This window comes from Empidonax traillii, unplaced genomic scaffold (assembly GCF_003031625.1).
Source record: "Empidonax traillii isolate 1590-97213 ecotype Southwest subspecies unplaced genomic scaffold, ASM303162v1 scaffold8:size5222938, whole genome shotgun sequence".
Lineage (NCBI taxonomy): Eukaryota > Metazoa > Chordata > Aves > Passeriformes > Tyrannidae > Empidonax > Empidonax traillii.
This window is the reverse complement of record NW_020955201.1, coordinates 2,345,818-2,372,276: the sequence shown is the minus strand read 5'-3', so window position 1 is coordinate 2,372,276 and position 26,459 is coordinate 2,345,818. Positions and strand designations below refer to the sequence as shown.

Here is a 26,459-nt window from a genome sequence, read left to right as displayed (position 1 = left end):
AGGAGGGGAAAGGGCTTAGCGGGTCTGGGGTCCCCGGAGACAGCGCGGAGAGCCGGGCGGGGGTGCCGGGGAGGCGCCGGAGGGGCGGGAGCGGCCCGGGCAGCGCCAGCGGGGGGAGGCGCCGGTGCGGGCGGCGCGGGGTGCGCGGCGCAGGGGCGGCGGCCCCGCACCCGGGCGGGCGGCAGGTGCGAGCGGAGCGGAGCGGGCCAGCGGTGCAGCGGGGCGGGGTGGGTGGGGAAGGGAAGGGATGGGCTGCGCCCCCAGCATCCACGTCTCGCATAGCGGTGTGATTTACTGCCGGGACTCGGAGGAGTCCAACTCCCCCCACCAGACCACCACCATCTCGCAGGGCACCGCCACCCTGCACGGCCTCTTCGTCAAGACAGACGCGGCCGACTCCATCCCCTCCGTCCTCGCTTACCAGAGCCGGGAGCCGCCGCCCTCCGCCGCTCCCCGCCGCAAGGAGCGTAGGGAGTCCGGCGGTGCCTCCGCCCGGTCCAGGACGCCCCACTGCTGCAGCGTCGAGGCGGAGACCCAGACCAGCAGCTCCAGCGTCAAGGTAAGCGGTGCCTGCTCCGGAGGGGTCTCCGGCGGGGCCAGTGTGGGTCCCACCGGCCGCGGCAGAGGGAGGACAGTGCGCGGAGCCGGCGCCTCCCCCACTGAAGGATGCTCGGCAGGCGGGATGCAGCTGCCGGGAGCGGTGCCCTGGTGCCCACTGACTCACTGCAGCTGCGGCGGCCGGGCCGGGCCAGGCTGGCACTGCTGGGGGGGGGCCGCCACGCCTGGAGCTCGCTCACGGGGGAGTAGCGGCCGCCGGGCCCCTCGGGCTCCCTCCACCTCTCCCTGCCCCGCTGATCCTTGCCTTTGGTGCGGCTCCCGGGCACCCTGTGCTGGGATCGGTCCTGGACACCCTGCGAGCGGGGAAAGGGTTCGTTTCGAGCACTATGACTGACAGCAGAGAATGGGCGCCTCTTGGAGAGGCGGAATAAAATCTCTCCCCGCATAATTCTCAACTGCAACGAGCCCGTACTTGCAGCTAGGTTTACTTCATCCCTTTTTCTGCCCCCCATGTCTGGTTAGAATGAACTGTTGCTGCGAGGCGTGGATGTTCGGCTGAGAACAGAACCACTGTGATCTACACACGTATGCAAGTGCACCTTGCTGGTGTAGGGTTGTGGGGATGCTCTCGGAGCGGCGACAGGATCTGTTTCTACAGGGTATCTGGAAGGCTTGAGTCTCCTTCTCAGTGCCTACCACGCAGGTACACTGCTGCGACCGTCTTCACTTAAGTTTAGCACTTAAAAAGAGATGATTGTGCTGGGTTTTCTTTTTCTTTTCCTTCTTTTTTTTTTTTTTCCCCCCCCCCCCCCCCCGATCAGAGTAGATTTTTCACTGACTTCTCTGAAAGCTTTCTAGAAATTAGGTTTTGCTTAGTTGCCCTCTTCCAAGCTTATTATTGAAAAAAAATGGTGTCACGATCCTAGCTGCACCTTAGATTTCTTTTCTGTTATAAAGCAGGATATCATGTCACAAATTAATTCCATGGTCTTAAACGGATTGAAGTATTTTGTTAGAAGGTAATGAAGAAATTAAAAAGTTTTCTTTCTTTGTAATTTAAAAAATCCAGAAATCACCTTTAGGAAAACATAAGTGAGATAGATCACAAAAAAACACCCCGGAACACCCCCCCAATCCATTGTCAGTTTGTTTACTCAAATGTTGAGAAACTCGAAGAATTGTCTGCGGTCACATTGACCGTTTCATTCAATCGGAAGAACCTCTGTCCCTATCATCAGTGATAGGGACAGAGTTCAAGAACAACTGGAATAAAACAGTTGTGTTTCTTGGACTCAGGGATTTTGGTTTTGGGGGTTTTTTTACATTTCAAAGTGGAATACTTAACACAAAATAAAATTTCTTTTTTAATGTATAGGAAAACAAAATAGAAATACTTTCACAATTAAGTTGAGATTTGAAAAAAAAAGTTAAAGTGGTAATTCAGTTCTTAATAATTACTTATGATTTGCTGTTACATCCTGTGCTCTTATAAACAAATATATTTGTCAACTTTCTGGTTATTAAAACTGAAAATATTTCAGATGTTTTTGAACTTTGTCATTGGCACTGTAATCTTGTTGGTTCAACAAGGCCAAATACTGTCTGGGTCTTGCCCTTGGGTCACAACAACCCCAGGCAGCACTACAGGCTGGGGCAGAGTGTCTGGAAAGCTGCCTAGAGAAAAAGGGCTGTGGGTGGGGAGAGTGGGAAAGCATGAGAGTGCTGGTCGACAGCATGTGAACACAAGCCAGCAGTGTGTCCAGGTGGCCAGGAAGGCCATCGACATCCTGGCCTGTGTCAGCAATAGTGTGGCCAGCAGGTTCAGGGAAGGAATCATCCTTCTGTACTTGGCCCTGGTGATGATGTACATCGAATTAGGGACCAGTTCAGGGCCCCTCACTACAGGAAAGTCATTGAGGAGCTGCAGCAAGTCTAGAGAAGGGCAACAGAGCTGTTCAAGGGTCTGAAGCACAAATCCTATGAGGAACAGCTGAGGAAGTTGGGCGTGTTTCTCCTGGAGAAAAGGATGCTCAGGGGAGATCTTATTGCTTTCTACAATTACCTGAAAGGAGGATGTAGCCAGGTGGAAGTCAGCCTTTTCAGGTGACAGGACAAGAGGAAATGGCCTCAAGTTTCACCAGGTGTGGTTTGGGTTGAACATCAGGAAGAATTTCTTCATAGAAAGTGTTGTCAAGCACTGGAATGGGGTGCCCAGGGAGGTGATGGAGTCACTATCCCTGGAGGTGTTCAGGAAACAACTGTCTGTGGCACTTATTGCCATGGTCTAGTTGACAAGGTGGTGATTAGTCAAAGGTTGGACTCAATGATTTTGGACATCTTTTCCAACCTAAATGATTCTGTGGTTCTGTAATTCTGTAGTTTCAGTTCTTTTTACTAATTATGGGTTTATTGGGATTTTGGGGTTTTGTTGTGTTTTTTTTAAGTTATTGAAAAACTGTTTCAGTTATATAGTAGAAATATTCTCATTCTTGTAAGAGTGAAGATATGTAAATTTTTTATACAATTTTTTAACTTGAATTAGAGCCTCCATTCTTACTGCCAATCTTGACACGTTTTCATACAGGTTAATATCACACTTCAGCTTTTGTCTGACTAGAACAAGGTTGGACTATTACAGAACTATCATAAAGGCAAAATTGTACATGATACCTGATGGGCTATGAGAAGTGGAAAAGTGTGGAAATACATTTCTTCAGTAGTATATGATAACAATATTTATTTCCATAGAAGTTCAAAATGAAAGAAAATATTTCTTTTGCTAAGAAGGAGTGTCTAGCAATACTACATGATTTTATCTGTTGTATTGCTTATTTGCATGTATTAGCCATATTTGATATTCCATATCATGTGGTGTCATGCTCAGTATGTAAAGTGGGGAGAAGAAGGAGGATGAGAAGGATGTTTGGAGTGATGGCATTTGTCTTCCCAAATCACCATTACATGTGATGGGGTCCTTCTCTCCTGGAGATGTCTGTACACCTGCCTGCCCATGGGAAGCAATTAATTAATTAATTAATTCCTTGTTTTGCTTTGCTCACATGTGTCTTTTGCTTTGCTTGTTAAAGTGTCTGTATCTCAGTTCATGAGTTTTTTCACTTTTATACTTCTCCTCTTCAGATTCTCTCCATACCCTGCTGGTTGTAGAGTGAATGACAGCCGCTTGAGGCTCAGTTGCACTCTGGGGTTAAAGCACCACAAAATCTCATCTAACTCTGTTTAGGGGACAAAACAATGGCCAAATGGCTGTGACCACTATTATATATTAATATAATGTTCCGGTTGTTTAACTGTTCAACCCACTTAAACCATGCTGCTTGGTGTTTTGTGTTCTAAACTGATCTTTAATTGTTTACACAATGAAGTATTGCATTATTTACATTTGACCCTGTCCTTATATAATGTTTTAAAACTAGTCCACACCATAATATGAAACAGGCATTAAAATAAATCAACCCACAACGATTTCAACCCTATTCAATTTAAATTTAAAAAGACCAAAAAGAACCCCAAACCAAAACCAAGCCAAACAAAAAAAACCCCAGCCAAACAAAAAAAAACCAACTGCCACAAAATGATCCCACATCACTTAGAATATATGACTTATCTAAACCTTACTTTCAAAGTCTATCTGATCTATATTTGTTTGAGGTGAGATCAGTGTTACAAAGACAAGGGTATTTTGTTGTTTTCTTTCTTTCTCCTTTCCTTAATGATGAGTTCTGAGCTTTCAGAGCCTTGGGATGCGTTGGTCCCATCCTGCTCACATTGGTTAGGAGTAACCATTCAGCAGTTCTGGTGTGTTTGTGAGTTTCTTTGTGAATTGAAAGCTTGGTAACTAATATCTAAAGCTTGATGCCAAAGATCTCAACTAGACTTGTTATGTATTAGAAAATGCATCTGCACCCAGATTTGGAAAAGGACTGAGAGGTTCTGGTGCCCAACCATACTCTGTGTTACCAAGGTACTTGGTTAGAAGTGCTCAATTAAAAAACAGACATTCCTTGCCCATGTTCCTTCCTTAATAAAACCAAACAGTATCAAAACAAAGAGTATTAATATCTAAAACCTTACATCAGCTTTATGTAAGGATACAAGGCATTTAGCTTACATCGCTGAAGCGTAGCTTTGAACATGGAAAGATGCTGACTGCTCTGAAGTGCAACAGAACCAACTGTTTAGCAAGGAATGAACAGTGTCTTGGGCACTTCCTCAGAGATTTAAAAACATAAAAAAGTTTACCTTATCTTTGTTTACAAGTACATCTTTTAATTATAGCCAAATCTTAAGCAGACATGTGTGAATATATTGTCTTTTCTTGAACATCTTGAGACATCAGCATTAGCCAAACTTTAAAGACTGCAACAACAGACAAGTTTTAAAGCTCTTGTTGCTAATGTGTAAGCTAGATGGAAAAAAACCCAAAACCATCTGCAGACTTCTATTGATTACTTGATCGTATTTTTCTTCTTGAAATTACAAGAACAGCAGGCGTAATGGTTTGGATTTTCTTATGCTGTGTTCTTTGTGGAAGAGGAAGGTCTGTTTATGAACCTCCCTTCATGAGTCACAATAGGAGCAGGTTTTGACAGTTTTTAGGCTTTTCTATAGCAAAATGTTTATTAGAAGCTAAGCTCGGAAATAAGAAAAAATACGTGGGACAGTATCTCTTACCAGCATTGATCTGTGTTAAGTTCCAAGGTGGAAGTGCTGGAGTGGGTGTATCCTTCTCAAAGTGTCAAGAACCGAGCTTTTACTTTTTTTTTCCTAAATCGGGGAGATTATGTAAAAGAATGCAACGGCCAAATACAAACTGGAAAACACTAAGAAATCCAGCTACTGAGAGAGTTGCGTCAGGTCCATGGGTCCTGGAGAAATGCAGCCATAAGCATTGCCTTGATTTTGAGCATAGTTCTTCTCTTTAAAGCAGGATCATGTGTAAGAAAAATCACTGTACTTCTTGTTTTGTTTGAAACGTACTACTGTTTAACTGTCTGCTAGTAAGTTCTGTAGCATGTAAAACATATCAGACAAGACAGCCCTTGAACATAGGTCGAACAGAAAAGATTGTGGAGGCCAAAAAGTATTGAAATATGTTACAATGCAGAGCCTTGTTAATTTAGACTAGATGTTCTCTAAGAGGTGCTGGTCTGAATAACTCTTACCATAAAGGATATTGCTAGTATAGAAGTGCTCTCCTGTGACTAAGCCCAGACATCTTAAATGAATACACTAAAAGGAATTTTGTAAAGATTTACTGTTCTTTATCTGACCTTTCCATTCCTCCATCAAATGATTCAGGTAAACTTCAGCAAGCCCTGTAGTTATGCTTTTAAGCAATTCTAGACAGAAGTGTTACAGAACAGATAATGCCATTTCTTCAGAAAATATGAAAGCCCTTGGCAAAGAGAAGCCTGGTGGAGTAAAATGTGACTGCACATTGAGTCACACAGCATTCTGGACTTTCAAAACTGTTCTTGATGATATGCATTTATATCATTAAATATAAAATGTGCACACGCTCACACACACATGTAGGAAAAGTGTTGGAAGCTTGTAAGAGAACCATGAGCCTTGACCATTTCATCACTGGAAGTCAGCAGAGTCCCAGGGCCCCTCAAAGTTCTCCGGTAAAAAGTTATTTTGGAACATTTGCTTTTGGTGCCCAAAATACCAACCAGTTTTGAGTAAACTGACCATTATTAGTGTGTGTTTTCCTGTTTTTACTGTTTGCTATGGTCAAAATGAGGCTGAGGTTTTACCTTCTGATGAGCTTGATGTGAATCTTTTGACAGTTTCTAACACTCCATGATTGTGCTGGATGCAGACGAAAGGGATTTAAAATAAAACTAACCACATAGCCAGAAGACGTAATGCAAGCTGAGGAGTTCTGCCAGATATCGTGGGGAATAGTGGGTGCTCTTAGCATGAAGGAGGCAGGTTTGAATTCCTGCAGCTGAGAATGTTTAATGATCACTAGGGTGTGATACAGAAAGTGGGCACATAGTTTCAAATTTTTGTCCTGCAGGTGAGGAATAATCTAGTCTTCTGTCCTACTTTAATTAGTGGTTTAGACAACAGAGTGTTTAAGCAGGTCAAACTAAACATGTGTACATGATCTGCAGGTAGACTGAGGCAAGACTACCAAACACCTCTTGGAGACATTTCCTTCCAACTTTGAGTTGATTTGAGTACCTCTTCTGTGCCTTGGACATCTATCACAATGAGATGATGAGTTTACCCTTTTTGCTGTAATGAGCATATAAACACCTGATTCTCAAAAATGTTTCCTGTTCCTGATGGGGATGCTTCAACTTCTCTGGGAGTTTCTTATTTTAGACAGGTTTCTGTACTTCTTCTAAATCCATGTATTCCTGGATCAGGTAGTTGTAACAGGCTGGATTGTACAGCATAGGCATTCCTGAAGTAAAGAGTAACACAAGTCCATATTTTCAATAATTTGACAATGCTCTGTGAAGTTGTCCTTAATTTGCTGCCAGATCTCAATGTACTTTACTAGCCATGTAGATTATTCTCTGCCTGTATTTCCTCTCTGTGTGTTTGTCACTCCTCTTACATTTTTGGAAGGTTCAACTCTATCTCAACTCTAACTCAACCCTATCTACAAAGTTTTTCAGTGTAGTCCAAAGTGTATGTAAAATTTGTAGAATTGTCTTTAGTGTACATGTAATTTTCTGAAATTGCCTTCAACAGAGACTGTATGTAGCTATGTGTCTCCTAGGAAAAAACGTGTAAAGTGTTTTATGGTGTAGCAAAGTTTAATTGTCTTTAGTGAGTCTTGTCATGGTAACCAAAGCCAGGATTATGGCTTCAGAAAATCAATAATCACATTTACCAATATAAAGATAAAAGTATAGAGCATTGTGAAAGGCAGCCTGTGTGTTCGAAGTGCTTGAGGGCACGAGCTTATAGTAACAACTGCCACCTGATGATCCCTTATGTAGTACTATCTCCCTCTGGCACAGATCAGTAGGTATATTTCTAGCCCACTAAGCCACCAGTCTGTCAGGGCACCACTTGACTGTTCCCTTGCTTTTCTGAGGGCATCTTCCTTGGGGCGATCTCACAGGCTGTAAAGTACAATGAGCTAGTTCTACAGGAGCTTCCACAAGTCTTCCAAAACACTGATGCTTTTGGCTTGTGAAGCTTGAGTCTCCTTTCCATCTGTGTGAGGAAGAAGTGCTATCCAAAGATACATTATTAATTCTGAGTAAGATGACATGCTGTACAGCTTTTTTAAGACAGTGTCTAGTGCAGGTAACTTTCTTCACTTGAGAGGACCATTAGTCCATTTGCTCATGAACTTTATTTTTCCCTTTCAGGTCAGCCATTTGTGTCAACCACAACTTCAGTCTTCAGCATCCAATTATTTATAAATGACTTTCTCACCATGTTGTCAGCTGTAAAAGAACAAAATGTATTAGACATGCTGTTCCTTTGCGCTACCTCTGACTCTGTGAATAGAGAGGTACTCTGGAGAACAGTCAAAAAAATCACTGCATATCTCTACACACTGATTTGGCTTTCCAGTGCCAAATATTTCATATTTTGAGTATAGAAGGGGTAGAGTACAGATTTATGCTGAGAAACCCCTCAGCTAAATGGTGCTCCTTTGAAATCACTCTCTATATTAAACTCTTAATAATGTGAGTTACTCACTTGGAAAATGCAGAAATAATTTTGATGTTGATTTGAGATTCATTGACCTCTTGCCCTGGATTCACACTGCATCTGAAGAGGCAGCTTGCTTTCTAACAGAATGAGAAAGCTGGATCAACATTAGTTGATTTCATAGCATGGAAGAGGGAGCAGGAATTGCAAAGATCTGGGCCACCCCGACTCCCACACACAGAATTCACAGAGAATGCAGCCAAGTGTGAGCATGTGTATAGGTATTATAAAACCACGTTTAAATAAGAATTCCAAAGAAACAACACTTAGCTGAGAAACTCTGCATTAGTAGGGTCAGCAATGTCCACTACTGAACTGGGTGGAATGGAGCACTGAAGCAATGTAGCTATTAGAAATCAAGGTATTCAACACCTATTTGTAAGCCTAGGACAAACTGCTCACAGACAGTTTGCATATTGAGCTGTAACCTGTGAGATTTAATACAATTTATTGTTTATATTTGGAGGGGTGAGGTCTGATTTCTATCTCATTATATACATGTTTTAATCAAATAGTGATATACTTACCTGTGGTATGCCTTTCAGTGCTGTCAAAAAATTAGTTTAATTGACTGTGGAATTGAGCATGAGGTCTCTGATGTTAGCTTTGGAGCTGCTTCCAGCAGTCAGTTTTCCCTTTCCTCTAAGGTCAGCCATTTTGCCACAGGGACATTGAAAGTGATTTTGCTCTTTGTCACAGATTTGGAAGGCTGTCTGAGGACACTGTGAACTTGAATGTTGTCAATGGTCATCGTTCTCCTGCAGTTATGTTTAATAATCATTGTGTCCACTATGAAATGCAATTTATCAAGCCATTGTGCTAGACAGAAAGCCAAGAAATCTCTTTTAGAAAAGGAGAGGTAAAATTAGGCTTTAACTTTTTGTGTGTGTTGTTTTCCAAAGTTAGTCAAATTTCGTTTGAGACCGCAGGGCAGGTGTTAATGTGATGGCTAGGTTTTTTTCTGGAGATGAGACACTCAAGTACAAGACCCTCTTTTCAAAGAGTCTCAAGAGGTTCTCCCATGTGAGTACTCTGCTTCCTGGACTGTTGGCTGTTGTCAATTTCTATCCCTCTTGTCTGAGACGGCTTCCCTGAAATCTGTGCATTCCAAAGACTCCTGCCTGATGAATCCTCCTTGTTGCAAAGACAGATATTTCTTAAACAACTGTTTAATTATGTTGTGAAATAATACGAGGTTTCAGGAAAATGTGGTTATATTCCATTTCAGAATAAAACCATTCCTATGTGTTAAATGGTTAGGGCTGTGTTAGTGTTCCAAGCAGTGTGGTGACTCGCGGAAAAAGTGGAGTACATGCCATGTTGAAAACCTTGCTGTGGCCTCATTTCAGTCTGCTTCATTTTGCCTTAGATTGCAAAGTGAGGGAGGTCAGGATAGCAAGACATCTCAAAAATTTGAAACTCTAACATTCTCATGGACATGTTGTGGTGGGCTGCAGCTGCTGGACAGCACTCCATCCCCACGGAGCTCTGGATGGCAGCTGAAGTGCACTGGTGAAGACCTCGGATGTCTTTTGCTGCCTTTGTTCAAGAGTTTTTGTACAGACGTGGGGTTCTATAACAGTGTGGTATATGGTAAGAGAAGAGATGGATGAAGTGAAGATCTGAAATGGGTTAAGCAGTGAGACTTCATTGTTCAAGTGGGAGAAAAAAACGATCAATCTAGCTTAAGCTGAAGTGGTTATGGAAGGGGCATCTGTTGTGGACTGGAGGAGGCCAGGACAGCGAGTTGTGCCAAAGGGAGTGGAGATGAAGGGACCTGTGGGTAGAGAGGTATTTTAGGGGGAAAAAAAAAAAAAAAATCTGATTCGGTGGTACAGGGTGCCTTTGACACTTGTAAGTCTTGAGGATGTAACATAATGTCTGAATCTAATGATTTCTGTTCAGATCTTATAAGAACTGCACAAAAAAAAATGTATCCTACTGCTCAGTGCTAAGCATCAGATTGACTGATGAAAGAGGAAATGCCTAGATGGTGTTCTGTGTACAAATGTATCCACTGCTGCCTAAAGTCATTTAATAGTCTGTGGTTGTCTGTGTTTTAGTAACGATCCCATCACAATGGCAGAGGACTCCTTCTAAGTCTTACAGTTAAATATTTGAAAGCAAGAGAGAAGTAGCTAGTATTTCTCTAGACAAATTGAAGACTCCCAACCAACTGCCAGTTCAAGCTCTATATTCTCTAAGGGGGAAAAAAAACCCTATTACCTTTGTGTGTTTTTTTCTCCTTGTCAGAAGTACTGCTCCAGACAAACTGTGCTAGTTTATTGTAATATCCTGATAGTTGCAAGAAGAATGTTGGTAGCTAAATCAGTGCTTTTACTACAAGAGAGGAAAGAGAGCTTGCTGGGAGGATCTTGTTGCCCTAAAGAGAGTTTTCACAAAAGCGGGGCGAAGGTACTCTACCGAAATCTAAAATAACAACAATAAAACAACACCAAAGCAAAACACCAAGCAGAACATAAGAAAGAAAATTGTTCTAATATGGAGATACTTCTGGTATAACTCATTTTGGTATTCTGTGAACTTCTGTGATAACTTCGTGTAATGACAAGATACACTCCTGTATTTCAACCACAATTAGAATATTGCCAGCAGAGGATTCACAGGGTGTATTATCTCTGTGGGTCTGGTGCATAGGAATGAATTTAATCTTAGTGGTAGATTTTTCTTTCAGAAGTGATTTTGGATAAATATTACCACTTAATTTGGTGCAGCAGTTTCTTTGATACATTCTGGTGTCTTTCTTATTTTGGTGTTACAGAACTTTTACTCCTTTGGTCCTTCAGGTGCGCTTGGACTGAGCAACACAACTTAGTTTTTTTCTCACACTATTCGTGGATTAAAAAAAGATGTTTATAGATATTACTTAAGACTCACACTCAAGACAAAAGAAGTCTTAAAAATAATTATTTAAAATTCTGACATTTTAAGTTAGATTCTGTGCATCCTGGTGTTAGGGATATCAGACTTCTTCTTTCAGGTTTATGAAAGTGAAATATCATAAAATTATCTGTAGGAGAAGAACTAGTGGTGCTGATCAGGCCTCCTCAACTGGAAAGGGTGTCTGTTTACAGATGCGCATTGACTAGAACAGCTGATGCACATGCAGATCCCATTTGGCCCTTTAGCATTTCAGTGGAGCAGGGACTATCCATACAGTTCAAAGAGTGCAGTAATGAACTATCTTCAGAGAAGGGAATCTTTTTCATGGGTTCCACCAGATTTATACAAGTGGCTATTTTTAGATCAGGGATTTTTTTGACCCCTTAGAGCTATGACACATCTGTGGCCTTGCCTTAGATTTGAATAACCTGCCTTGCTGTGAGTAGCTCCTTTAAGTCCAACCTTTCATGTTTGCTTTATTGTTATTTTTCGTTTGGTTGCAAATACCTGCAAATCTGAAGATAGCTTAAAACTGAAAAGGGTTCTGTATTTTTGTAGCTCACATGTAAAATCTTATCAGAGAACACTGTTTTCCTGCATGGCTGATGCAGATGGTTGCCTATCAAAGGATGACCCTTAATCACCATGCTCACGGCTTGTTCTCTGATGTCAATACATAACGCAGTTCACCTATCCACATGCATGTTTACAAATTGGTGTATGATGCATATAGGTTTTTTGTTCTCTAGTCTGTTAAATGGCAAATGAGTAAAGAATGTTTTCTTTATTTTATTTGGTAACATGTCTTATAGCTGCACAGGATCCGTTGGAACAAAAAGAAAAAAAATGAAGGAAGCTTGCTCACAGTTGCAAGGTGTTTCTGAGTTGCTGATGTTGTAAAATGGATACTAGATATATATATGATCATCTTTGAGTTTGGGCTGGAGAGCTACTCCAACAAGATACTGTCATCAAGCAGATTTAGGAATATCTGAGTGAGAAAAAGCAGCAATAAACTTTTTTGCACTTCACAAATTTTTAGGAGAGAGATCTGCACACTTTGTAAGAACATTTAACAGAGCTAGCTTTCTAACCAAACAGAACATGAAGAAGATGAATGTGATTATTTTTTAATATGTTTATCAATTAGTACTGTAGAATTTTTGTGTATCATTGAAGGAACAGGAACATTTAATTTCAAAACCTAATGAAAGAGCTTAAAATAAGAACAGTAAAAACTTTGTATCATTTTCCACTTCCAGCTGCAGTGCAGAAATGTGAAATTCATACAGGTAGTCCAGTGGTCCAAATTCAGAAGTCACCATGCCATCTGTTAGGATGCAATCTTGTTTCTAGAAAGACTACACTGACTTTAAAGAGATGAAGATCTGACCTTTCTCAGATAGGCAATGGGGAAAAGGCTGCTCTTTTTTTTTTTTTTAATTTCTCCACATTTTATTTTTAATTCAGTAAAAATAAATGATTGGGCCCTGATACATCCTCTTCTGGTTAAGGGGTTATCAAGAACCGGAACAACTGGCATTATATCACATACACAGCCCTTAGCTATTTTAGCTGTAGTTGGGCTGGGTAATGGTGCTTCTTTGAATGACTTGTTCCTAACCCTCCCTGACAAGTGTTAAACATTTCTTAATGTGTGAAGCAGATAGCAGCAGAGCATGGGTGCATCATACAAGATTTGCATCACTTGGAGATGTCAGCAGTGTTCTTGCCACTACTCCCTTTGGTTGATCTGCCACTCTCTCTCTTACAGGATTTCTATTTTTTTGCCTGTTCTTTCAGCATGGGATCACTGAGGAAGTGATCAAGTAGGAAGAGGATAATCTGCCTTCGTTGAACGATGGGAGATCCTTTTGTATGTTTGTACATACACTTGCTGTGTGCTTATCTGCAGGTTGGGTGAGCCATCTGCTGGCCTCTCTCCTCCAGTCTGGTTTGGTTTTATTCCCCTCCTAATCCTCTCCCACCCATCTACCCATTTGACCAGTTGTAGAGGGTTTGCCATTGCTGAGAATGGAATCAAAGCAGGATACACTTAAATGTGTGGACTTCTTAGTTCTTTTTGGTCACAGTTCACATCCTGTGTCTACCAGCTGCCGTATGTCTTCAATCATTCTTTCTCACTCTGAAGGAGAGCTGATCTCTATCTATTCCAAGTATTATCCAAACTGATTAGTATCTGACAATGTAGGTATATTTTCATTTCTGCTACCAGCATGCATGCCATGAACAGGAAACAATCAGGGCACAAATGTGTGACACAGAGTAGTAACTTCGTGCTGCCTATCACAGGATTAAGCATAAAATAAGGAAGAGCCTTCTGTGCATCTTCTCTAACCTTCTTCCAAACTTTTTCTGCTTGTCTGCTCAAAGTCTTGGCAACTGACTCATACGCCAATGGGAAGATAGTGAGAATTGGATTTCCTGTTTATTTGAAAATTTCAATTCAAAAAGTGAAATATTTCAAGGATAAAATTCTGGGAAAATGTTTCAAGTAAATCAGAACTACCTGTAGTCAATCTGAGATTCTATTTATATTTTGATAAAAATTTTCACCTGATTTACTACTTCTTCTAAAGGCTTTCTTTTTAATAAGTCAGTATTTTCTGGTTGCTGGGAGGATCCAGCTGAAAAAATTTCTCACTGTCTGGCACTGGTAACTTCACTTGATGCTGCAATGCAGGGGTCCAAAGACACGTTACCATAGCGATACCCACAGTAGTTTTAAAGCAACTTTAGGTTACTAAAGTTTGAGTGCTAATGATTACTGCAACGTCAGCTGTAGAACACACACTGTGAGGCTGGATATATGCTTCATCAGCTGACTGACTGACCATACCTAACTGGAGCTCAACAATGTTCCCTTTGGAGGCTGTAAGAGCTGGACTGAGATCTTACAGCTCTTGCTGAGACACAGCCAGTCTTGTACTAAGAGACCTGACCAGGTGCATAAGCACCACAGTTGTGCCACTATTATTAGGGAGAAATGGCCTTGAACAAATGGGTCATCTCAACAAAGGCACAGTGGCTCCACAGATGGGATTTCAGTGCTTCCTTCTGCTCTTTCTCCTTACTTAGTAACTGACATGGAATTTTTTACTTTTTGCAATGATCCATCTTGGGCAGACATTGCACTGTTAGTTCAGCATTCAGGATGAAAAATAAAATGAGTGATTATTTACTCTCCTCACTGTTAGCCTTAACATCATCTGTGTTGTTACAGATCTGGTTTCACTGTGTGTGTTTAATGCTTGCAGATGTGTTCAGTGAGCACATACAGAAATGAAAATTGATTCTCTTTTGAAGCAAAAGGTGAAGCGGAAAACTAAGGTGAAGAGTTTAGCAATCAGCCTTTAAATATGATTCTGATTTGGTATGCTTCTGACCCCAAATCAGTGAAAACAAGCTAAGCAAGGTGGGTGAGTAGGTTGTTACTGGTTCTGTTGTCATTATGTTTCTCTTCATAGTGTACCTAGTCATATGAGGCAGCACATGAATGAAATGCTTACCTGATATTGCTGTCAGCAACAGAAAGGTAAAATGAATGACAGCCAGTCATATATGTTCTGCTGTACATGTAAATTCAGGAAGGCTTCTGTGCCGCTTCATGCTGTGTACATTTCAGTGATAAGTAATACTCTCAGGCAGAAAAGTCTGCGGCCTACCTGTCAAGAGCAGCATAGACAATCATTAAACGAAGCAATCTTAAATAAGATAAGCACTCTTGCAGCTGTTTCGATTTCTCAGAATTGGTCTTTACAGTAAAGCTCGCTTATAAATCCTTTCCAAATAGAGTGTATTTATTCTATTTGTACAGTCACAGCATCAGCACTAGTCTTCCAGGGAAAATAAAATGATTTGTGGTGGATACCAGTGAAATTATTGTGTTCATAGTATAATCTAGTTACTTTGAACCTGTGTAAAATTTCACTGAAATTTTTAGCAAGTGTGTTGTGCAACAGAACTCCAAAATAACTGGCCTCCATGAGAAATGGAGGAATAGTTTTTATTTGCTGGGAACATAGGTAAGGTTTTTTCGCTTTCTTCATGTGGTAACATGATCAATAACTACAAAACCATTAGGTTGTATTACATATAGAAGTAAGGTAAAATTTTTTTATGATCTGATATAGGAAAAGCTTGAGATTTTGGTTTCTCAAGTTCTGAGATGGCCCAATGCCTTTAATGATGTGGCTTTTGCCCCCCTGAAATAAGTGGCTGCAGAGAGATTTTCTGCTTTGTGATGAGGATTCCTGCAGCACCACAGAGGTTGTCTCAGTGTTGCCAAGTGGGAGAAAATTCCAAGCTGATTCTTCGTTAGCTGAAAAGATAGCTCCCAACCCAGAGGTGAAGGTCCCATTTTGTAGAAAAATGGAAACTGTGCCTAGATTTGCTTTTAGTTATCCTTTGGAGACTTCCAAATATATATTTCTTAGCTTACTCATGGTGTTTTGAGGCAATCATAGTTTAAATGTAGTAAAAGTGACCAAATAATGTAAAGATATCTCTGCATGCGTCATGATTGAAATTATTACCACATTAGGGAATGACTTTTTTAATTTTTATTTTCAATGGCAAAGGATATTTGTTGGGCAGTTTTAGGGAAGTGAAATATAAAAAGAATAAGTAATGGCCAGTCTTCGCGAACGAAGAACCAGGGAAGGTCTTTACACCTTCCAGCCTGCGCATTGGATTTTTTAGGTGAGACACAGTGTGCGCGGAACTGAGCCCACCCTTTAATCCTGAGGTTCATCTGCCGGGGCCAAGCACGCTTGGACGGTGGCAGCGAGGTCCTCAGGACGTAGATGGATTGTCTTACAGGGCTAGCGAGCTCCATCTGCCCGGGGAGTGTCCTAACCAGGAATCGAAGCCGGGTCTCAGTGTTGACAGCGCTGCGGTTTAGCCACTGCACCACCAGGGGCACTCAATATAAAAAAAAAAAAAAAAAGAATACAGTTAACACAAATGTACTTCATTGGGACTTTTACGGAAAAAACTGTATCTGCAAATCACCTCTCTACTGGAAGCTGCAAGAGGAATTTAAACACAAGAAACTTCCAAAACATGAAATATTAAGCATAACTCATCGCTTAGACATTTATGGGGAAATGGTACTTTTTCAGCATTTCATATGTATTCAGTACACATTTTTTAAAAAATTGATACTGAAATGGGTCAACAGTGCATGCTTCTATAAACTCCCCGTGCTTCTCATCACTAGCAAAATGACTTCTCACTGTCTTTCTCATCTTACTGCAAACTTTCTGGGGGGCTCCTTTCCTGAGATCTCTTTAAAATCAAATTATCTGAATATGGATCTGAGAAGCAGCAGTCTCAGTTTCTGTATGGGAAAAAAAACCCAAAACTACTGGACAAGATGCATGTAAGTGGTGTGTCATGGCCACTTATCTTTTAGAGTGTACAAGGCAAACTACCATTTCAGAATAGATCTCTCTGCGCAGTAAGTCCATCATACTGACTGTAAAATTGCCTTAAAGTCTGTCAGAGCTGTTGTCTCTGACCTACTGCAGATTCACACCTACTGCAGTGGTGCATCAAGGCCACTTGTCTTTAAGAATATACAAGTCAAGTTCTCATTTCAGAACAGATCTGTCTGCAAGGTAAGTTCACCATGCTGACTGTAAAATTACCTTCCAGATTATCAGGGCTGTTGTCTCAGACCTACTGTAGATTCAGGGATATGTTACTTCACACTAACTTTAAAAATATTACTTTATCTACCTTGAGGACTTAAAAATGGCTTTGCTTTATTTTTAATAAAAAGTTTTCTGAGTAATCTGTACCTGCTATATGGCAGTTTTTGTGAAAAACATAGTGACTGCAAATTGCAGAATGTGTCAGACTGTGCTGTGCTTCACAGCTGTATATAAAAAAAGGAACACATGCTATGTGTTCCATGGAGCACATAGCATGAGTTCATAGCGACTCTGCAAAAATAAGTAAAAGAGGGATTTTGGGGGGATTAATAACTAAGAATATTTATTCTATATATTTTGGAAATCTCTTAAGGTCTGCAGTGGGGAATGGATGTAGGAGATGTCACACTTGCTTATTCTAGTGTGATACGTATTAGCCTGTGTTGATCTCTGTGTTTCAGAGACATGATGTTGGTTTGGTGGCTTAGTCTGACCCAGTGCAGCTGTTGTTGCATATTTGCAATCCTGGCCTTCATTGAAGCCTGACTTAGCAAAATATTTAGGCACACAAGTAGAAACATCCAGCTTGACTGGAAAAACCAGAGCAGCAGTTTGACTTTACATTTCCACAGGGTCATTGCACCCAGAAGTCTAAAACAGCCCTAGGGTGTTCATAACCTGTGTCTGGCAGCTAAATATAGAGCAGTTGGTAAGCTCCATGTCACTACAATGATCTAAAAAGGAAAAGCAGTATTTCTCCAAGAAGAACTGTGTATGTGAAAATTCGTTGTTTTAGTAATAAGCAGATCTGAAGACTTGAGGTCTAAATTCTGTGAGAAGGAGTATATTTGCAGTACCATAATGAAAATAATCAGGGATGCTCTTATGTTAGTGCAAGAATCCAGAAATCTGTTTTATCGCTTCATTACAGGGTTTCTGCAGATGGGACCAGTGAGCTAGTCAGACTGTTTTATGTGGGCCCAGAAATGAACTTTTTATGTTTATCAACTGTAACAATTACAGACCTTCTAGTACAGATAGGGAGGCCTCCCAGCCCAGTGTCTCTTACTTACTTTCAGGAAAGCATTTTAACTTTAACAGTGACTTGCTATGTGAAGTACAATGAAATTTCTGGACTCTTGGATCAGAAAGCTGACCCCTGCAATTGTAGGAAACCACCTTCTGTGTCTCCTTTGGTTTCATAACAGCTTTGAAAAAGTTTATGTCAAGTCTTCTCTGAGTTTACTGATGGGTGTCCTAAGTTGCCATCTCTGCTTTCTCTTGTTGTATTCAGCTAAAAAGTTTCTAACAGGTAGCAACATACATAAGTAATAGTGTGACTCTCTGTGTTGTTTGAATTTCAGCTCATTTCTAAGACTCATGCAGTCAAGGTTCTCTACTACCCTACCTATCTTGCAGTTGCTTTTTTTTCCTGCTGTTTTTTTAGTAGCTTTGCCTGTGGCATTCCAACAAATCCCCTTCAGCAGTCTTGAACAGGAGAGGTTTATTAAGTTTAATTTCTCTAGAAAATAACTTCTTTATTATTTTATATGTTTTATATATATTTTATATGGTTTTATATTTTTTAATGTGTTCTTATCTATGCTTGTATTAGGGTGGCCCCATGCATTTTGTAAAATGATATTGATTTGCATCAGCTGTTTAACATAACTCAGTGTCTTTGTTCTTCCATGTAACTGTTTCACAGACTTTCAGTGTGAATGGCCTGAGTGCCCAGATCACTTTCCCTGATCTCTTGGCAGCTCATTTCCCCCAGTTTATGCCAATCAAATATTTCTTAACTTTGAAAACTGAATGTGACTCGGTAAGAAATTTAGAGAAGTTACTGTTTCCTGTCTTGTGATATGCACTTGTGAATAAGTACAATATTAAGAGGAAATAAAACATATTTCCCTACAGAGTCCATGCAAAGACAGTTGTAAAATAAAGGTATATATGAGAGAGATATATAACAGAAAACTTCAGGAATATGTTTTTGTGTTGTAGTCCCATGGGCTGTAGTGTAAGAGTGTATATCACATATGCATAAGCAGTTATTCATTGGAGTTGGTGGTCTAGAGGGTAAAGGCGCTGCACTGTCACTGCAGAGACCCGGGTTCGATTCCCGGTCGGGGCCCCTCCCCGGGCAGATGGAGCTCGTTAGCCCATAAGGCAATCCATCTACGTCCTGAGGACCTCGCTGCCACCGTCCAAGCTCGCTTGGCCCCGGCAGATGAACCTCAGGATTAAAGGGTGGGCTCAGTTCCGCGCACACTGTGTCTCACCTAAAAAATCCAATGCGCAGGCTGGAAGGTGTAAAGACCTTCCCTGGTTCTTCGTTCGCGAAGACTGGCCATTTACTTACACGATGTGGAGTCTAACCCACTAAAATGAAGAGATCATGCCTTACAAAATCTCTGTTGGTGAAAATGTTTGTCTGTGAATTGAAACTAAAATATTTTGTGGCTTTCAGAGGTAGTATTTCTAAATAAAAGTGTTTGGAAAGTGTCAGACTTTTGACTGTACATGTGATATCTTGGAGAGGAGATTAATATTTTTCTATGGTTCATGATATGTATATAGTTCTTGTTGTTTAATAAGTGTTTAATTCTGTGAAATGCTGAGCTTTTGGGCCATCTGCCTTTAACTGTTCAAGAAGCCCTTTTTGTCTCCAGCAATATTGCTCATAAAATAAAATTAAACGATTGCTGAGATGAGTTCAGTTTCTGCAATTCAGGTGCATTGAAAATAGGCAAATGTAACTATTCTTTGGGGAGAGAAAGTTGGGGATTTAACATTACACTCAGCCAAAACTTACACTTTCAAGTGTGGATGTTCATACTGTGCACATTCAGAAGCTATAAGAGAAGATTGGTTGTCAAGATATTTGCAAGAGGGTTGTGCTTCACTATCTGTGGAGATTATAACAGTGCCACTTTTTTATCCTCTCAGTAATGTGTTGGTAGTAAGTTGTGTAATTACATCCTAATGATGGTGGACTAAAATGACCATATTTCACTCAAATAGATGTCAGTACACTACAAGACTGAAGTAGCATTAAGAGCTCTCTGTAGAACATTGGCATGACTCTTATAATGCTGGGTCTGAAATATGGCATGTAACCTGGAGGTGCTTCTCCTTGTTAAGACTGGAATAAAATGTCCAAAAGAAGTTTTTTTCCGGAAAGCTTTTAATTTCACACACACAGAGTGTAAATAGTGATGAGTAATACCAAAATCATTATTGTTTATTGCATAAGTAATAATTTGCTATAGTGTAGCAGAAGAGGGGAAGGACTATGCTACGCCTTCTTTCCATGCTTTTGCGGACCTTAATTGGATTGCAACTGTATGCAGAAGTTAAACGCTAAAATTAGATGCTGATCGTACCAGCAGTTACATGACTAGAGTAATGGGAGTGAAATTATGATGACTGCATTCAAGTTTAAGACTTAGTAATTAATTTTACAGATTTATCAGGCCATTTCTTACTTCTGCAAGGTATGAGTTCTTCAGGTACATCTATCACTGGCTACTCTGTTCCTCTGGGTCGGAGCTTCCTCTTCCTATGACCTATACGCACCTACCTTGTATAAATACTGCTTCTACTTTTCCTCAGTCTTCATCCGTAATTGGGTAGGGCATATAGAATTAGTCAGCCCGTGTGCCCTATTATGTGACATAATACAAAAGTGAGAGGTGATCTCTATCTCTGAAGATTATAAACTAAAATAGGTGAGACAAGCTTCATAAACATTTTAGCCCTGAATGACAAATTACAGAGGGTGAAAAATGCTGGATTTGGGTAACATCTATATGGCTTAGTTAGATGACTCACCAGTGGGCAAGACACTGTGCACATCCCAGAAGACGATATCTGGATATCAGTCTTGGAGTATTTGAGACATGATTGCTGCTGTCTGGATTAGCTGCAGTGGCTTTGTCAAAACTAAAATAGAAACTTAAACTGAATTAAATGTGATCATGAATTATTCAGTCAGCATGGGAACCTTGGAGCTGTTTATTTTTATGAGAATTTGGCTTTGATTTTCGTTGTCAGCACAATTTTTAGTGTGAGACATAGCAGAGACTTTCATGTTGATAATTTGTAGTTGCACAATAACAGACGGTACAGCATCACATGGGATACTTGAGACAGTAGGGTCTGCTATGGTAATAATTCTATTTGTGGATTTCTAATTAAAAAGCAATGGCAAACTAGTTAATTTTGATATATATTTAAATACTATTTTTGGATTTCAGAGTCAATGTTAGGTGGTAATGAGAAAAGTGCCCGTATGTATCTGTTATCCTAAAAACTTGGGAAAATTTAATTTTTGTTTTATTGGTATTTGTACTGTGTATTTGCAATTTGGAGTTACTGGGGCTTGTATTTTTGTTTTTGTTTGTTTGTTTGCTCTGATAGAGTTTCTAGGTATAATTCTAAGACATATCTTGCAGATGCTAACATTTTAATTAAAAGGCCAAACTAGTTGTTTTCAGCTGGCTGTCCCATGACTCGAATAGACAGGATAGAAGTGCTATAAAACAAGCACTGTCTGACTGTGAAGGAGTACAGAAGAGGCACCATTATGTCTTCAAAGGACATATTCCTGTTCTTTAGGTACAATACCCTGTTCTTTACTGGAGCTTATTTTGGTATTTTTGTGAAAGGTAGATCAAAGTTCAATGCTGAGTTTTTTTTCTAAGTGAAACACAATTCAGAAAACTTCAATAAATGACTCACTCTCATCAGAATATGTTTGTTCTGGTTTTTGTTGGGTGTTTTTTCCCTTTGTTCTAGCAAGAGGAATGTAGTGTTTTATAGAGGTTTTAGGCTGAGATAGTATGTAGATGCATTGCTGTAGCTGGCAAAAGAAGATAGAAACAGACCGCTTTGAATGAGGAAAAAAATTATTTCAGCTCTGTCTACCCAAGAGAAGAAATAAGAGAAGGTGATGCTAAGCCAAAGCTCTGATGGTGAAGTCCATCATGCATCTCTGAAGAAGCAGCCTGCTACCCACTCCAGCCTAAGGTTGATATTGATAGCTAGTAGTATTATCTACAGTGAATAGTGTTGGAGAAATGGTAGATTAAAAACATAGGACATACCTTGGGTCAAAAAGAGGTTTTTTCCCTTTAACCCTTGGAGTAGAGTCCATAATGCCTATGTGTGCTCTTGCACTCCAGTATTTCAGGTGCTGTGTCTGACTGTTCTCAGACTATTGAGGGATATAGTCTTAGTGATTTTGTTCATTTTCAGTAAAATTCTATATTGTCTATGTTAAATAGTGGAAGGCAAGACAACAACATTTATGTCCTTCAGTAAGAAAATAGATAGTTTATTTACTACTGTAACAGTAGCATTAAATTAATTGAGAGCACACTGTTTCTTGTCTGTCGTGGTTTAGGAATGGCATCCTCCAATTTAGTAATCCTGCTAAAATCCAGTGCTCCTTCCCCTCCTGCCCCTCCAGCTGGAGGCACAAAAAGCAAAGATCCTGGGTTGAGATAAGAACAATTTACTGGAAACAACAATGAGATAAGAAAATAAACAGTTACAGTAACATTAATAATAAAAAAAAGGTATAAAAGAAAGAAACAGTGGAAAACCCCTGACAATAAGCAGTCTTGAACCACTCCATTGGGCAACCAGAAGGAACCCCTTCTCCCAGGAATAGAGTGAGTACCTCCCCCCCTGCCCCCGGCAATGATGTGAGGTGATATAGAATAACTACCTCGGCCATGCCCTCTCCTGGCTACTCCAAAAAATTAACCCTGTCCTAGCTGAAACCAGGACATTGTCAATGTCTGTCTGAACTAAAATATTTTTCAACAAGGAGCAATGAAAGCCAGCGATAAATTGATGAAGGGAAAGGAGACAGGTTACCCTTTCCTAGTAGATTTGCAGAAAACTCCTGAATTTTCACATAGTAAAATACTTAACTTCTTCCTTTGCTAATTTTCAAGAGGAGTTTCAAATGTGACAATCTATCTTCCAGCAAGCTCTTGCTGACATCACAGAACCCTGGAGGTGTGCCTCCCACAACCCAGCACAGAAGTAGAATTTAGCATTTGTTTTTTGGCAAAGCCAAGGGAACTGAATAGTCTTTAGAGCAAATGCTGAGCTGGGAGACCCTCAGGTGTATGCAAGGAACTATCAGATGTTTTTTTTTCTGGAAGACAAAGTTAATTTCACATTTTTTAATAATTGTTTGATTGCAGACTGACTGTATGCTTTATAAGTTATGAGTATTTACCTAGACCAAGAGGTGGTGGAAGAAGATCAGATATATTTCACTAAAATCTTGCTGCAGATTTATACTCTAGCTGTTTCCATTCATATATCTATTATCATATTATCTGAAATTTCTGGTATTGAAACTCACTGCAATTTTTTTTTAATTGATTTTAATAGCCATGCACAAGAACTGATCTACTGTATTGAGCCATAGGTCTGTCCTCCTGTTATCTTGTCCTGGGTAAGCACAGGGAACCTTACACAACAGATAGAGAAGAGAGCAGATGGAGACGGATTGTTCCCTGGGCCTCTTTTAACCTGTAACTGAGGGGCTTGTGAGTTGAGGTTATGTTACTACTGATGTATTTTCCAGCAACACAGGGGCCTACCCTTGGTAAATTTAGTTCAACTGGTGTTTCAACAACACCCCCTCCAGTGGCCTGCTTTAAGGGAAAGGTCATATTTCTTGTATTGTGGATACTATTGATGAGTCATGCTTTGTTCTGCCCTACACTGTTCATGATTTCATAGATACCTATTCAATTCCTTAGGTTCCTTCTGGCAGAAGAAGCCTAGTCTTTTTAGTTATCCAAAAGTGCCTTGGAATATCATGATTATTCTTGTTGCTTTCTCTTTAATTTTTCTAGTTTTGGTTAATTTATCTCAAGGAAAACAAAAGATTATGTACAGCATTGAAAGTGTGGGTTCACCATAAATTTACATGGTAACAAAGTTTTTTTGTTTAGATCTTTGTTCCTATCCTCACAGTAGTTACCTTTTTTGGCTAGCTCAACATACAGAGGTGAAAATAAGAACAATTTTTAAATCTTTCTATATCTATGGTCTTGAATTTTACTCTCTCCTAAACACCAGTGCACGTATTTCTGAAACAGTTCAGGCTTAGTTGCTGTGTTTTTCACTAAGGTTGGTGTACAGAGATTTGATTGGATCCCCCCCATAAAGATTTGATTGGATTTCCCACTAATGTGTGTGACTCATGCTCCTTCAAAATTGAGAATGGACAGTAATTAAAAACAGATTTACAGAAAGAGATCTCACTATGGCAAGATCCACAAGTCTTGGGCAGATTCTGTTTACTTTGATAGATGTTTGGAAAAGTTTGGTTTCCCATTACATCTTCACACTGCAAGGACATTAACATAACTTGCCATGCATATTTAGTGAAGATGTGTGTGCTGACAAAATAAACACATTTTCAGAGAAACCTCTGTTGACAAAGTCAGTATTCAAAATAAACCTGATGTCACTGGTGACTGCATTCTGTAGTTGGTTTTCTTTCCACAAATCTAAGAACACTGTAGTTTGGGAGTTACAGCATTTGTCCAGTAAATGAATTTTAATTCCTTTCTTGTCCATACAGGCTGGGTGTGTTCACACAGCAGCCATGCTGAGAAGGGATCTTTGACCTGTGATAGCATTGGGAAAGCACCACTTGGAGGGACTAGATGACCTTCTGGGGTCCCTTTAAGCCAAAAGTTTTGTAATTCATTGCTCTTCACTGAGCATCTTAAACTATTAATCAGGCCCTTCTTTTTTGGGTTCTGAATACCTGGGAGAAGAGGAGGCCATTTCCTACTGCTATAGAGTTTGAGACACTGTACATGGTCAGTGGAGAAAAGTATGGTCTTAATTTACATGTCCTGCTGTTTTGTGAGCAGGAATGCATTAGCTGAGATGAGCTATAAGCATCAAGATTAGGTGGTGTAAGGAACAGTATCGCTGTACTTGCCCTGTTTTTGCATTTTTCAGTTTGCATCTGCTTTTGATCACTTCTTAAGCTTATCACTTCTTAGGATGTTGTGCCAAGATTGGTTGATCTGACCGATTTTTGATTGTTTCTCGCAGAGTTTCTAAAGAGAACATGGGAATTTGTTTAGAAATCTCCCCAGAGACTTGCAGTATTTTGTTAAGGAACATCCTAATCACATGTGTTCAACCAACTGTGTCTTGGACACCAAATCTATCTTCCATTGACATCAAGAATCAGAATTTTGGAGTGGTCTTAGTAGCACCTAGATGCAGATCACGACCATTCAATCCACATAAGAAAAATCTGTATGGTGAGAAACTCTGTGTGCAATCCTGCTGGATTGCTTCCAGATTCTGTTGAAAGCCTTAATCAAATTGTAGAACTAAAAGGCATCTGGACTACCCTCTATGGACTGAGGGGATTTGAGCCTTTTGTACCTTTGACAGGCCCATAAGGAGCTGCTGCTCTGAGCAGCATTGAGGGCTGCCCACAGTGGTAGTTTTTATGCCACAGGTAGCTCCTTAATGGCTGAACTAGTGTCTTTTCCACTTGACTGTTCTACTGTCCTATTATGATAATGCATTCACAAGGAAGCTGCTACCGAAATATGAACAGAATGCAAAAAATCCTAAAATAATACTAAACAATATTCTTTCTTAGGCTATCCTTTTATAACAGACACATTATATTAGAGCTCATGGGATTGTTTTACAAGTGTCAACTTGCTTGTTCAAGTGGTAATCTAAAATCTCAAGCAACTTGACAGAGGTAAAGTTTTCTTTCTCAGTTTTTCTTCTCCTTAGGATGATCCATTAATTGTGACCTGTTTGTGCTAGCTGCCCTTTGTTCCCTTTTTATTTTCCCATGTCTTTCAGAGGTTTGTCTGCATCCCACTGGTTCACTTTTCTTCCCTTATCAATGATTTTAAATTGAAATAGGAAGTTTATACTATCACTACTGCCTGTAGTTGCTTAAAAATGGATGAATTATGTTGCAGAGGGAAAAAAGGAATGAAATATAGAGAAGAAACAGATCTGTGATTTTGAATGTTTACTTTTCTAATTTCTTATTTGAAACATAATCCAGGAAATCATACAGAGAAGAATGAAAATGAAGGAAGAAAGATAGAAGCTGATTCTGATCAGACAGATCTTTTCAGCTTTGCCCAGAAGCAGTTGTAGGAGCCGACTCTAAGAACCAAACATAAAAACATTCAATATGTTATCAACTGTGTAATTCACAGGAATTCAACATCAGGCATTTGATCCTTACTTTGAAGTTTTTGTGAGCTACCCAACTATGTAATGCTCCTCTGGACTCCTTGGAAAGGTGGCAACTGACTGGTATGAGAGGAGCAGCTTGTGGAGTAGAGTGAGTTGGCAGTCCTCTAGTGGGAACCAAGAAAATGAAGGGCATGAGCAGCTGGGGAAGCAGATGCAAAAGTTAACTGGAAACCACAGCAAGGAGAACTTAACAGGAATTAAAAAAAAAAAAAAAAAAAAAAAAAAAAAAAAAAAAAAAAAAAAAAAAAAAAAAAAAAAAAAAAAAAAAAAAAAAAAAAAAAAAAAAAAAAAAAAAAAAAAAAAAAAAAAAAAAAA

The 26,459-nt window shown here is 40.0% G+C and overlaps 1 protein-coding gene across 4 annotated transcripts in view; it reads left to right on the top strand.

Annotated features, from left to right (window-relative positions):
• The first annotated feature begins 241 nt into the window (after positions 1–241).
• PDE8B (phosphodiesterase 8B) overlaps positions 242–26,459 on the top strand; it is a 75,059-nt gene continuing 48,841 nt past the window's right edge. For all 4 annotated transcript variants that reach the window (XM_027882709.1, XM_027882700.1, XM_027882694.1 and 1 more), the window contains exon 1: positions 242–559. In XM_027882709.1, the coding sequence (XP_027738510.1) occupies positions 248–559 (312 nt within the window). In that variant the 5' untranslated portion in view covers positions 242–247. The remainder of the gene's footprint in view (positions 560–26,459) is intronic.